We start from the raw sequence: 13772 nt of genomic DNA on the forward strand, positions 1-13772 counted from the left end.
GTGAAATTTGGAAATGGATGAGAAAAAAAATCGTGAAATTTGGAAATGGATGAGAAAAAAAATCGTGAAGTTTGGAAATGGATGAGAAAAAAAAATCGGTGAGTTTGGTTTTCTTCCGGGAATATTGATGCGTGTAAAGACGATATCGAGCGCGTGTCTCTGGTCTTGAGGGATTATTACCGATATCTTCTCATTTTTTTTTATTTATTCATTTTCCTATAAATTTTTGAAAAAACGGGTGAGAAAATTGACGCAACAAAATGTAGTTTTCGAGTTTTATGTTCTCAGTTAATTTTTGCGAAAATTCGCAATACTTTACCAGAAATTTTGAAAAATTGACGCATGACTCCGGAAAATTGTGAGTCATTGAACAATGATAAAGTTTAAAAACGGTATATTTTTTCATTTAAATCTGATGAGAAGGTATTAGCTATAATTCCTTACAGATGTTCTGCCCCTTTTTGCCAAAATTACCGATTTTTTAATTTTTGATAATTGATAAATTGTTGATCGAAAAAATATACCGTTTTGAAATTTTACGATTGTTTCATGACCCCCAAAGTTTAACGAGCGGGCAATAATTCTCCTGTCTTTCTCTAAAGTTTCATGAATTTTTGAAAAGTTTATAAAAAAGACCGAAAAATTATTGCACCTTCATACCATTTCAGGTATTATTAAATAATTATAAACCACAAAAACGGTAGGTTTTTTCCAACAAAAAAAAAAAAATGGTGAAACCCAAAAAATCGGTGATTTTGGCAAAAAAAAGGGGAGAAAATCCTCAAGATTAATTATTACTCAAAAGAATAAAAGATGAAAAAAAAAATTTGATTGTCCTGATGTGTTGATCAATGACGGAATCTTGTATCTCTGTTGTTAATAAATTTAATGATAAAAATTTTTCAAAAACTAATTACGTTTTTTGGTAGTGTGCTGTCTTCGTGTTTAATGAGTGTAATAGCGTGTACCTGCTTGGTCCTCCGTCGCGTTGTTCGGGCGCGCACATCGATGGCCAATAATTTTTTGAGTTTGTCCTAGAGGCGAGACGGATATAATATTTTTGTTGTGATGCTTGTTGTCGATTGATTTTTCATGAAGATGGCGATGAAGATGGCAATGACGATATCAATAATTATATCGGTCAATCATTATTATTAATTGAAAAAAAAAATGAACATGGCGATTGGTGAATAAAAGAAGGGGGTGGAGAGGTGGATGCGAGCATGAGAATTATCCTCCTTGTGAGGATCATTTTCTATTCTCAAAAAAAAAAAATCTCCTAAACATTCAAAGCGATTCATTCCACGCAGTATATTCAGCATCTCATCAGTTATCGATGTTTCAATTATTTATTTATTATCTCACTATAATGAGACTATCCTCTTTACCGTACTTGATACTCAATGGTTATCCTTTTTTTTTATAATTTAGCCTCCGCCGTTTCTCGATTCATTTCGCGTCATGAGATGAATAAACGGAAATTTGATTGATAACAGAAATGAGAAAATTAAACATCAAAAATCATTTTCAGCAACGTAATTTCATTGGACGAACAGAAGCGGAAGATAAGGGTGTGAGAAGCGATGATTTTTTATGATTCGGCACTCTTTGCTGCACGTTTTTGCTCCGATAATTAATTTATCATTATCGCATATTTATAATAAAATTTCTGGGCTTTTAAACTCTTCAAAATTAATAAAATTTGAGTGTACCACAAAAGGAGATTGACCTAATTTCCAAAGACGCGAAAAAGATGTGAAAATGGTCTGAAGACGACTCCAAAGTCCATTAATCGTTCATTAAAAACCATCCATTTATCCCCACAGTAATTTTATTTATTTACAAAGTTTAATAACCCCAAAGTTCTCCCAACAGCTGCACACGAATCGATCCCAAGGGATTGTAACTTAGTAATAGTAATTGTGAGCACTTGATCTTTACGAGTAAAACTTTAAAGAGATTATAAAGTTGGTTGTGTTTGTCTCTGGCTGTAGTGATAATTTTTCAACCCCCGGAGGAGATTTCCATCGAGGTGAGAAAGCACGAAGGCCAATTAATAGCATGCAGTCACAACGTACCCTCCATCAGATTAATTACTGCTTGGAGGAGAGCATGAAGGCTGTGGAATGGAAAATTAGCGGACGCATGTAGCGAGCAGCAAAGAGACCAATGGGAGTTCTATCAGGAGTTGATTGAAGGGTAGCATCGGACCACTTTTATCTTTTTCATTTCATTTTCATTTCTCTCACATTCATTTCACGTTGAATTAAAGATTTTTAAAATGACCGAGATCACAATAAACCTCGATGTTCTATAACGACAAGTGATGATTCAGAAAAATAATTCATGATAAGAATTTCAACTTCATTCCTGTGGTCAGACTGAACAAAAAACAAAATTAGAAAAATTATTATCGATGTGATATGAATTTTGGTGGGCAATTTCGTTTTTTTTTTTTTAACACAAACACTCCGAGCAGCTCCATGATGTTAATTTTTCATGTTGTTCTCATACTCACTCACACAAACAAACAATAGGCATTCAAAAATAATGTTATCTTCTCTCTCTCTTTTTTTCTCCACTGAAAATTAATTCCCGATTGAATTATCACCAGATGATTAAGTCTCGAGACGCGCAATGAAGAGACTCCACCTAATGATTAAAACCTAGATCTAAAACGAGCACATACACAAATGCCATGAAACATAAATGTTGATTAAGCAGTGAAGTGGTTTTTATTTTAATTTCTTAGTTATCTTCTCGAGGTATTGCATCTGAGAGAGATATTTATCTTTAAAAAGTCTGGAGAGATTTTCCCAAAGCCAGTGGTTTTCGAGATAATTACCTCGTTGTTAATTAGTGGATTATCTCGATAAGTACTGGTCTTAGGGTAAATTACCAAGATCTTTCTCACGGGAAATTTTATCCTCTTCTAGATTTCTAATCTTTACTCCTTAACCCACTCATTCAAGAAATTGTTACAAAACAATCTGCAAATCCCTCTTACGTCTCCACTTCACCGCCAATCAGAGTAAACCGTTTGATCTAGAGATATTTTCCGTAGGAGTCGTCCTCTTTCTCTAATTCCCTTCAACAATTATTCCTGGATAATGAAGGAAGTCAATTATGTAAGGGAGTCAAGTCCATTAAGAACCGAAATTTTAGTCTTCATTAAAGTTAAAATTTGTTGAGAGATGATATGGATCCAGGGACGTGATAAAACATGAGGAAATCGGTTTTCCGCATTCTCTCATGGATCGACATGTAGGAAAAATAACTTTTCCGTCAAATTGCAATGGAAATGAAATATGGAATTTTCTGCGGAATTTTTTATGCAGAAATTTCTTCAGGAAATCCTATCCCACTCGGACAAATATATTCCCATATCCATAATATTTTCTACAGAAAAATCCATAGATCAATCGTATTGCAATTTTTTACAGGTGATTAGCACTATCTCATCTCAATGATGCTCCACCCCTTTTGTTTTAGACAAAATTATCTTTTTTTCTAGTGGTTTGACGAACCGTTGATCGGATTGATCCGAAAAAATATCTCGTTTTGGCATTTTATCATTATTCAATAATCAAAAAAATATATCATTATCATTAATCATTATTCAAAAAAATATATCAAGATCATGGCTTATTTTACTCCCTTGGAAGTAATTAAATAATGATAAAATGCAGTAATAATATATTTTTTTGCATCAACCCGATCGACGATTTCTCAAAAAACTCAAAAAATTTGTTTCGGCTAAATTCGGGGAGGACGTCTGTATAAAGACGAAAGTCATGCAGACGTTGAGTGATAACTGAGAATAAAGAAACGAATTATCAAAACAGGACGACTCTCGGTACAACTGAGTTGATGTGTAAGATGATGAGGACCAAGTGCCAGTGAACTCAGAAGCACATACACTGCCAGGGAATCTAATTGTTTTAACGAAAATATACGTTCTGAAATTCGTGAAACATTTTCTTTGCCATGGATCCTCAGAGTCATTAAACACGGAAACATACAGTATTATAATATATTGTAACGTAATCACGGTTCAGTATGAGAAAGAAAATATTTCCAATGGAATTGTGCAAGAAATACTTGTGTTTTTCATAATGACAATTCGAGATTATCATATACAGAACTTTTTTTTTTCAATTACGAAATTAATTATACACAGAAAAATCGTCTGTCTCGTCGAAAAAAAAGGAACAAAGGAAAAGTAGATAGAGATGTTGATTTAACGATTTCACTTGAGATTGTTCATTATATTTTAAATATTTAAACTATTTTAATATCAATTGACTCGTTTAGTGCTACCACTGGACGACTGATTAATAAAAAATGATTTGTTTCCTCAGTGATACAAACAATGATGAAGAGTACTGGTGCTGGTGCTGGTGACGGACTAAAACGAATAACGTGCGAACATATGAGGATATAACAGTATAGATATATGAAGACATCCCAGGGGCAAGCGAAGTGTCACAAAGATAAAAAGACAACGTAATGGCAACTTTAATATATAGTTCAACTACTCGGGGTGAAACAGATAGAAGTGGTAGTGGAGTGCCTTAAGTTGGCACTCGAAGCGTGAGAGAATTGTTCGATGCCATTCCACTGAGATCAACAGAAACATTTATGGCTTTAGTTTTTGAATTATGTGGAAATTCAGTGCTGTGGTGCATTCCGTAGTGAAGCCATCGAAAAGATCTCTTCATTACCAAAAACAACAGGCATTTTGTCCCAATCAGTCATTATCGGGATAATTTGGAGTCGAAAGACGAAATTGTTAGACTTCACTACTGAATTATCTTGTGAATTTTCCCTCTTCATCAACTCTTCAAATCTTCATCAGCGTTTTAATTTAATTAGGAAAATTGAGAAACTAGATTGAGTGGAGAAGCAGACGAAGAGAGTGACGAAATAAAACTGACGAATATTAAGTAAATAGTGGTTGTAAAATATATTAGATAAAAATAATTAAGTGGTGGAAAAGACTTCGTGAGGTTTATGTAAAAATCTCATCACTTTTTTTCCGACAAAGAAACTGAGTGAAATTTAATTAAAAAACTGTTTTAAAAAATTGAGTCGGAAAAATTTTCCAGGAAGAATATGTGAAGTAATTGCAGTTAATGAAAAATTGTGTAATTAAGTTATAAGTTGTAAATTCCAATTGCTGAGATACTGAAAATGTTTTTAATGGGGAATTAAATATTTCTAAAGATTTTCTAAAATTATTGTTCCTGACGTATCTCTAGTACTTAAAAAAAAATTTTTTTAATGGTTTATTAAAAATATACTCGTCCGTTCCACCACTGCAAATAAAATTGACAATTAGCATATGTAAAATAAATAATTGTTGTCTAAATAGTGTTGCCATGGTTACCTCGCGATAATTCCCGAGAGATTCTATATTGTTTATATGTATAATGATGACACAGAGGCAAATATCTAAAGGGTAGATAAAGTGAATGATGCTGCCTAGAACTCCATGATGTATGACAATTATCTCAAATCACGGCAATAGTACCGTAAAATAAAATATTGATTTTAATCGTACTAATGATGTCATTCTCGTATCTCTGGGATATTCGGAAGCCAATGCACAGCGCAAAGAAAAGTCACTACTATTTGCAAGCTTATCTAATCCACAAACAATCAGATGAGGCGGCTCGAATTACAAGATGTACAGTTACGCATCGCGAGTTATCTGATTTCTTTTTTTTTTCTTTTCAATTATCATCTCGACTAAATTAATAAATTATCGATATCGGACAGAGTTACATTATTACACGGGAATTAGAATGCTTAAGGACCTGCTTCTGCGCCATGGACTGCATCTGCTGGAACATGATCCTCTCCTCCTCTTTTCCTGAAACAGGAGAAAAACCAACGAGAAGCTCGCGAGATTGTCGCCAATTCAATCGTATCAGCAATTGATTCCACATGAGTTTTCCAATTACCCTATTTATTGCTGGATCGCACCGTGAAAAATGTAAACGTAAATTATATTTACAAAATTCGTAGGCCAACTTTTCGGGAGTGCTGGCGCAAATTAACGGTTTTTGCGATTTTATAATAAATTGTCGATCGGATTTATCCAAAAAAAAAGAAAAATTAAATAAATTTTATAAAAGTTTAGAAAGAAAGCAGGAAGATTTTTGCAGGACCATGACCTTTTGGGAGTTGTTAAATAATGATATATTATTCCGTGTCAATCCGATCAACAATTTTTCCAAAAACAAAAAAAATGAATTTTCACTAAAAAGGAGGAGAACGATTTTAAAAAGTAAATGAGGCTAGTCATCGTAAATTACCATTACCTGTAATTTACTACAACTTCAATAAATTCATTACCAATAACGTAATCCCTCGATTAACGAGAATTTTACAGTTCTATGAGTAAAAAATCCGAACAATCCGTTTGAAATCCCACATTTTCGAAGTAGGAGACGTTTATAAGAGATTTTCCTCATTCCCATAGAGCCCCCAGTTTTTCTACGTACGTGACACTCAACGCCACTTTAGTCTACCATCCACTTTCCATATTTTTCTCACAATTTTTGCATTGGAGGAATTTTTATTATTCAAGCGAATGTGGTACACGCTCCACTTGTTCCCAGTCGCTCCACTCATGTGCGTAGGATAAATCTTCTTTAATGCACTCTCATTGCATTCTAAAGTTCATCTTGGCGTCAACCCCCGCAATATAATAACTACTAGGATCTATAGTGGTTGTAGAAATAACTATTGCTACTTTGTGGCACGAGTCTTTGTGAAATTGCATTGTGCCCTATTTTCTGTACGGATTTCCTTCATTCCTTCATCTCTCGAATTTTTATTATATATTTCACCTCGTTGAGTTCATTGCTGTCTACGGATTTTATTTATAGAGACGAGAATAATATTGTCAACGCGAAAATAAAACATTCAGAAAAAACGAGAAGATAAGAAAATAATGATCGCGAGAATTTTATTTTATCTTTAAACAGGATTCTTAGATCTCTTCGAATTCTGGATTTTAGTTGTCTGCAATTAAATTCCGGTGTTATGGATTGATGAAACAGAAACTTTTAATAAGTTTTTCTTATTATGATTCTCTCGTGTTTATTATTCAGTTTTTATATCACTCATTGTTCTGATAAATTATTGGTAAGATTGAAATGAAAAAACATAAGGTTTTGCGTTGTTTTTACTGTTTTGTCATTCTATTCAAAAGTTCAGTAAAAATGGAAGAAAATGGTGGTGCACCTTGAAACTTTGTGAGTCATTAAATAAAATAAATAATGGCAAACCGTAAAAACATTTTTTCACGTTTTGAAATCGTAATTTACGTTTAGATTTTTCCGTTTATTCCATTTCTATACGCGCGTGATCGTGACCTTTACCCTAGTTTTACAAATCAATGATGGAGTGTTTGATAAATAAGTTCCCCTTGTGTATCAAAGATCCCCAGTGACTAGAACTCTTGGTGATATCATTTGAAATCCTCGTCTAACGTTAAATTCTCTGTGGAAATACATTCTCACGGAATGCTTTATGTTATTGTTCCGACGCACCGAGAGAAATAAAAAGTATGGAAAAAAAAAATATTATCTCACCCATTCCTTTGTTCTGGAGCATTTCAAGGAGCTTTTTGATGCTTTCATCGCGGGCTTGCAGTGTTTGCTTTTGAGTTTCTATTCTCAGCTCAAGCTCCTGAAAAAAAATAAACAGAAATTCAGTTGTCAGTTCGGTCGTTTATGAATTGTCAAGTTTCTCATTTGTAGAAAGGATTTTTTTTATTTTTCAATTTCCAAATGAGTTCAATTCCTTGAATCCAATTCCTCGGGTGTGGATGAAATATTTATAAAAAATAACTGGCAAAAAATATTGATTTATATTTTTCAAATCGATATCGTCGAACGCAGTACAATATTGGGAATAGGAACTATCAGTGAAATTTACAATTGAATTTTCAATGTTGTGGGGTTTAATTTAATTGAACATTTTATCTCTAGTAGAAGCTCCACCTTTATTGGAGAAATTCGAAAATTCTGAATTTTCCCGGTGAGCGGTTATTGATACTTTGACAGCAGCTTGAATTTTAAATCTCGTTACGACCCCTAAATATCACATTCGATTAAATTTCCAGTAACTCCAGAATTCAGGAGTTTTTTCGTTATTGTATACCATCCAATCAAAACGGTAGATTTTTTTACACCAAACAAATCCAGGATTTCCCAAAAATGTATAAAAAAAAAAAGAAGAACTAGCTGACGTCGTTAATTTATTCAGAAATTCAAGGCGAAAAGTATTTTAGAAAGCCAACCTCACAGTTAAATAAACTCCCCTCACATTTAATAATTTATTTACAGAATTATGACGGAGATTTCCACAGTCTGTAGCGTAAACTTAAGAAAATTAGAGATAAAATTGCTCTGAGAAATAGAAATGTATAAAATAGACGTAGGCTAGAGTTTATTTGTTCAACGTTCAATGAAAGTGAGTAAATATTCATGAGTGCATAGGTGACAGGAGCAGGAATGGGTGACATTCACACTACACACACTGTCTTCAGTCATACCACCGAGTACATAACGAATTTATGACACCCCCTTTGACGACGGAAATGCAATTAAGCTAGAAATAGTCTTGCCAAGGGGGAATCCCATCCTCCAAGGAAAACACCCCTTTGCTGGATGGTTCACCAACTAGCGCGGGACTTTTGAACAGTTCTCCATTATCCCATCAGATTAACTCTAATTTCACTTTTTAAATATTTCTCTATAAAATTTATTGTCTCATCGTTGCTATGAATGAGCACGAGTGCGATATTAAATTAGGGGTGTAATGTTGTTAATGAGTTAAACCTCCGTTGCTTAATCTTAAGAACTTCCGCAATACGTGATGAATGCAGAAATTACGTAGTATGTAGCATCTGAGATTATTCTGTCATTTAATCGGGTTGTCAGATTTTGGAGATTGAAATGTTGTTGGAAGATCTAAACGGAATTGAAGTAGATTAATATTGATAATTCCTAAAAATTTACAACTGTTATGAATTGAAATTATTCACGAAGATTTAAACAATTGATGGGACAGTAATTGTTATATTTTGAATTATTTTATTAATATTTATTTATTTGATTATTGTGGAACGAAATCGATTGCCGATGCATTTCACCTCGATCATGCTGATAATCTTTAGTTTATTGAATATATATTGTTGTATAATATATTAAATATATTATGTGTATATATTTTATATAAATAGAGTAACATTTCCACATATTTCTTTGTCTATGTCTCATTCGAATATTTTTTAATGCAAAAATCTCCAGCCCGAGAAACGACAAGAATTAATAATTTTTTATTCCTCACGCTAACATCGGTTATTATAAATAATTCCGGATCGACAAAGATAATTCCAGTACGATTTAATATTGAAAAATTCACATGGTTTGCATGACGAGAATAAATTACTTGAGTTTCATAAAAGATGAAAGGACTGGAGCATCCAGTGAAAAAGAAAAGTTTCGTCATACGTGACTTGAGATTTCTCAGGATGAGAACGTGACGGAGTGGATTTTGGCTTTGCCCAGGGATATCTGGTCATGGGTTAGAGTTAGGAGCTATACCACTGATGTCCTAGTGAGAATTCACTAGTTGGAAACGAGGGTGAATAATCGAGGGATGCGATAATGAGCGAGGGAACGAGGAAAGCGTCTGCATAATCTGGCCTTTGGCCAAAGGCGACCAGTTGCTTGTCGTACGTCATTGTGCGATTAGTTTGACCTGGAGATTCACTCGGACATGTAACTCGGTGAATTCACTTACTAAAAACGAAATATTACGGTTATTTCTAACTTCGTCGTGATAATCTCCAAATGGACAGGTGAAAAACAAATTTTCGTTTCATCGCGTCCTTTCTTCATTGATTGAAATTTTGGGCTCGGAATAGTTTTGTCATCAGGTAATGAGGTCGCGTCTCTCGTAATTAAAATCTCCGCCTAATGACCAAAAGCTAGAAATATCTTTTCACCACGATCTGCTGAAAAGTGAATTTTTACGCACTCGAAGGGAATCTAAAAAGAAAATACTATAGAAATAAATAAAAAAATACTAGAAATAATCTGCGAGTGAAATTTGTACTCCGAAATCGTCGAAATTCGGTGAATTTTCCATTTTTTAGTGCTTCGACAAATTATTGATGGGCTTGACGCAAATAAATATAATATTTTCCCATTCTCCTGTTATTTAATGACTCAGGAATTTCCGCACTCGTGCGATTATTTCCATGGGTATTTTTTTCACAGTATTGCGCCTTTTTATTCCGAGGAAATCCGGCATTTCGAAACTTCATGAATCCCAACAAAATAGCAAAACGCAAAAACTTTACATTTTCTCAATTTTAAAAACTCAAATTTTTGTGGAATGGCTACAGAATATTCTTAAAATAATAAATATTGGACAAGTGGTTTTAAAAATTCGAAATATTGACATAATTTGAATAATGCATTTGCCCTGTATCTACCAGAGCACAAAAGCCCAGAGAAATGCAAGAATATCACAATGTGCAGCATCATGTAGCCTCGTTAGCCTCTATCGTCCCAAGAAGTCGTGAAAATGCCGGAAGATAGGTTTGAGGTTGATGTGGAACGATTTTTCAACGAACCCACATGCACGATAAAATAAATGGCGTCTCGTGCCAGGAATTTTATTGTACAGTTCGTCCACCTCTTCACCGGTAAGGGGTCATCAACTCGTGATAAAATACATCTAGATGCCAACAGAGCTGTGATCGTCGCAAGCAAAAATGTCAGGGTTATTTCAGGATTGTAAACACTGAATTCCCTTTTGCTTTCTTATCTATTGTATTTTTATTTTTACCACTTCAGAATGCGTTCTATTTTCGATAAGAAAAGTCATTACAAGTTTGTATTTTCTCTAACGATGCGCACGTGAACGCCAATTGTATTCAATCCATTAATGCAATATTTTGATTCATCTCTACGATTTGTTGGAAATTGTTGGGAATTGTTTATTTAGTCTGACTGTCGAGTTGTGATTGGAACTTTCTTTTTTCTTTCTTTCTTTCTTTCTTGTGGTGATAGCGTAAATTTATAAAAGCATTCGGTTGTTATTATTTTGGTGCGTAATGAAAATTTTTGGTGCAAAATTAATATTTACAAGAAAATCTGAGTAAAAATTGCATACGACAAAAAATTAGAATTTCCGCACAATTTTCACTCAGTGATAAATCATTTTTATCCTAATTTACTGATAAGAATCCCTGAATTACTGATTACTAATCATTACCCTCAATTATATCCGATTCTAAAAAGAACAGACTAATCGAACTCGTAACCTATCGATATAAAAAAAAATATAAAAAATACATAATAAAAAATATAAAAAATAATATCGAATATAGATGACATCATACATCATCATATCAATATTAAACAAGTAATTTAAATTGAGGCGTAATTAATTTAAAAAATTTTCAATAATGATTTTATTATTGCATTCTCATTCCGGTTTTGTAGAGGAAAATCTTTGCGTCAGCACAAGAGACAGAGCGGAAGATATATATATATATTGGGTATATGTATTTAGCAATATTTTACAAACAACGGGATGTCCATTGTTAACAGCTTTGTGAGAGAGACTTTCATAATCGAGAACTGCTGGAGGCTCGAGCCTCAAGTCTCGTTACCGAATTCACGTCTGACCTAAAATGCTTTTACCACTGTGATCCTTTGCATTTCCTTTGGCTCTTACTGTTCCTTTGCTCTTTGTACTGCTTACGCTAAAACATTTTTGTTCATTCTCTCGGAAATGTGTCGCGTATAATAAAATCAAGTTCTCTGAGTTTAATGGCTCTTTTTTTTTTGTTCGGCTCTCGTGCTGTTTATGTAGAAAACCACGAGTGTCAGTTCGTAAAAGTTGATTAAATCCCGGTTCAATCTTCATAAAGGCGATGGCTGATGATGTTTGCGCGTTAAAGGGGGGTGTAAATTTAGTGGTTGGTTTCATCAAAGTGTCTCACCTTTATTGTGTCTCTCAGGATGGCGATCTCCCGCGTTAGGTGCTCATTCTCGTTGTAAAGTACTTCCATTTGCTGCTGCATCTCAACACTAGGACCCCTCATCCGCATTCTTAATTCTTCCTCCAATTGTCTCACCATCATACTTTGTTTCTGAAATTAATAATAAGTCTTTTATTAATTTATTGGATGAAAATTTATTTGAATTCTCGTCACGTCTTTAGATTTTTACTTTTTTGAAAAAGCAGAAGTAGAAGTAGCGAAGTGGTAAGCGCAGTTAGCCAATATCTCGGAATTGAAGGAAAATATCGATTTTTTTGCCAAAACCTTTTTTACAGAAAAAGATCAGAGGCAGAAAAAAGGTATCTATCAAAATTTCATTATCTTTCTTCAATTTCGAGAAATCAACAAAATTACAGGTCACGAAAATTCTTTATTACTCGATCGAGCAATAACCGATAATTTTGAAGTTTTTGTGGTATTACAATTGAATATTATTCTCTGTGGGTTTTAGAATATTTCATGAGAAGGGTCAATAGTGGTACTATCGACGGGGAAAATAGTGGTTGGCACAAGGGGTTGTGGGGTAAATTGCAAACCGACATCACAACAGAGTAGAAAATGTCGGGGATAGACAACTTCGTTCCCACTGGGACAATTTCGTACGCGTATGAAATCATTTGTTGTACATCAACTAACGCTCCACGGGGGTCGCATTAATTCTCGGTACACCGGACAATTGCGTCAATCCCTCCATCAACGTTGTACATATGTGACACTCGTCCATGCTAGTTGTACAACTAATATAACTGTATTCTGATTCATTGGAGATGTCCTGCGGGTGCTCCATTCGGAAATTGTCTGGTAGATAAATATGTGTTGTTTCATTTGTATTTACTAGCTAATATGGCGCACTCCACGCGCCTAATCTCACACGTGTGAGGTGTTATCATGTGGCATCTAAAATCTCTAAAAAAATTACCCATAATTTTCGAGGAAGTATTCACTGAAATTTGAAAATTCGAAAGTTTGGGAAAGTATCAGGAGAGCATGAAAATCGAGGAGGTATTCACTGAAATGTTTGCCCTATTCAGAACTCATGAGTTTTCCCGAGAATTTTCACGATGGAAGATATCGACGTAAAAATTTCTGGAGGTACCGTAAAAATCATTCTGAATCATCGCCCGACGTTTACTCAAAACTAATTTTCTCTCTGCTGCGTGAGACACTTGAACGAAAAAATCAAAGAGTTCAAGGGCATTATGACAGGAAAATCCCTGATGATGTATCGAGGGATGGAATGTCTATCCCAAAGGGCACATAACTGTTAAGAGATTGTATCGATGGATAACCGATGCCAATACAGCAAAGCTATTCAGCTATCGTGTAGTGAGCAGCGATTGACCCGATTATTCCAGGAAATCTAGCGACGCGTGACGTCACACCACCCTGAGGCCACACCCCGTACCTCGTGACGTCATTACACCCTTTAATACGCCAAGGCCTTTCCCTCCCCTCACCAATGACAGGACATCCAACAACTTTTATCCCTCTACCCTAGACAACCTCCGGCATTGCATTCACCATCTTTTCTTCAACCCCCAACCCCTTCCCTGGCACCTGGTGCTCCACACCCTTCCAACTCTTACGGGAAACTTCTCCATAAAAAATTCGGAGAAAAGATGAAACTTCTCGGATAACACTGACGACTGCTCATTTTTTTTATGGAAATTTCGGC

General features: G+C 34.5%; 1 protein-coding gene across 2 annotated transcripts in view; it reads right to left on the reverse strand.

Annotated features, from left to right (window-relative positions):
- Positions 1-13772, reverse strand: part of brp (bruchpilot) — a 47221-nt gene that overhangs the window by 17352 nt on the left and 16097 nt on the right. For both annotated transcript variants that reach the window (XM_011313623.1, XM_011313622.1), the window contains exons 2-4: positions 12038-12187; positions 7605-7701; positions 5820-5875 (exon numbers count right to left, since the gene is read on the reverse strand). In XM_011313623.1, the coding sequence (XP_011311925.1) occupies positions 5820-5875; positions 7605-7701; positions 12038-12187 (303 nt within the window). The remainder of the gene's footprint in view (positions 1-5819; positions 5876-7604; positions 7702-12037; positions 12188-13772) is intronic.

This window comes from Fopius arisanus, unplaced genomic scaffold (genome assembly GCF_000806365.1).
Source record: "Fopius arisanus strain USDA-PBARC FA_bdor unplaced genomic scaffold, ASM80636v1 scaffold00126, whole genome shotgun sequence".
NCBI classification, from domain to species: domain Eukaryota; kingdom Metazoa; phylum Arthropoda; class Insecta; order Hymenoptera; family Braconidae; genus Fopius; species Fopius arisanus.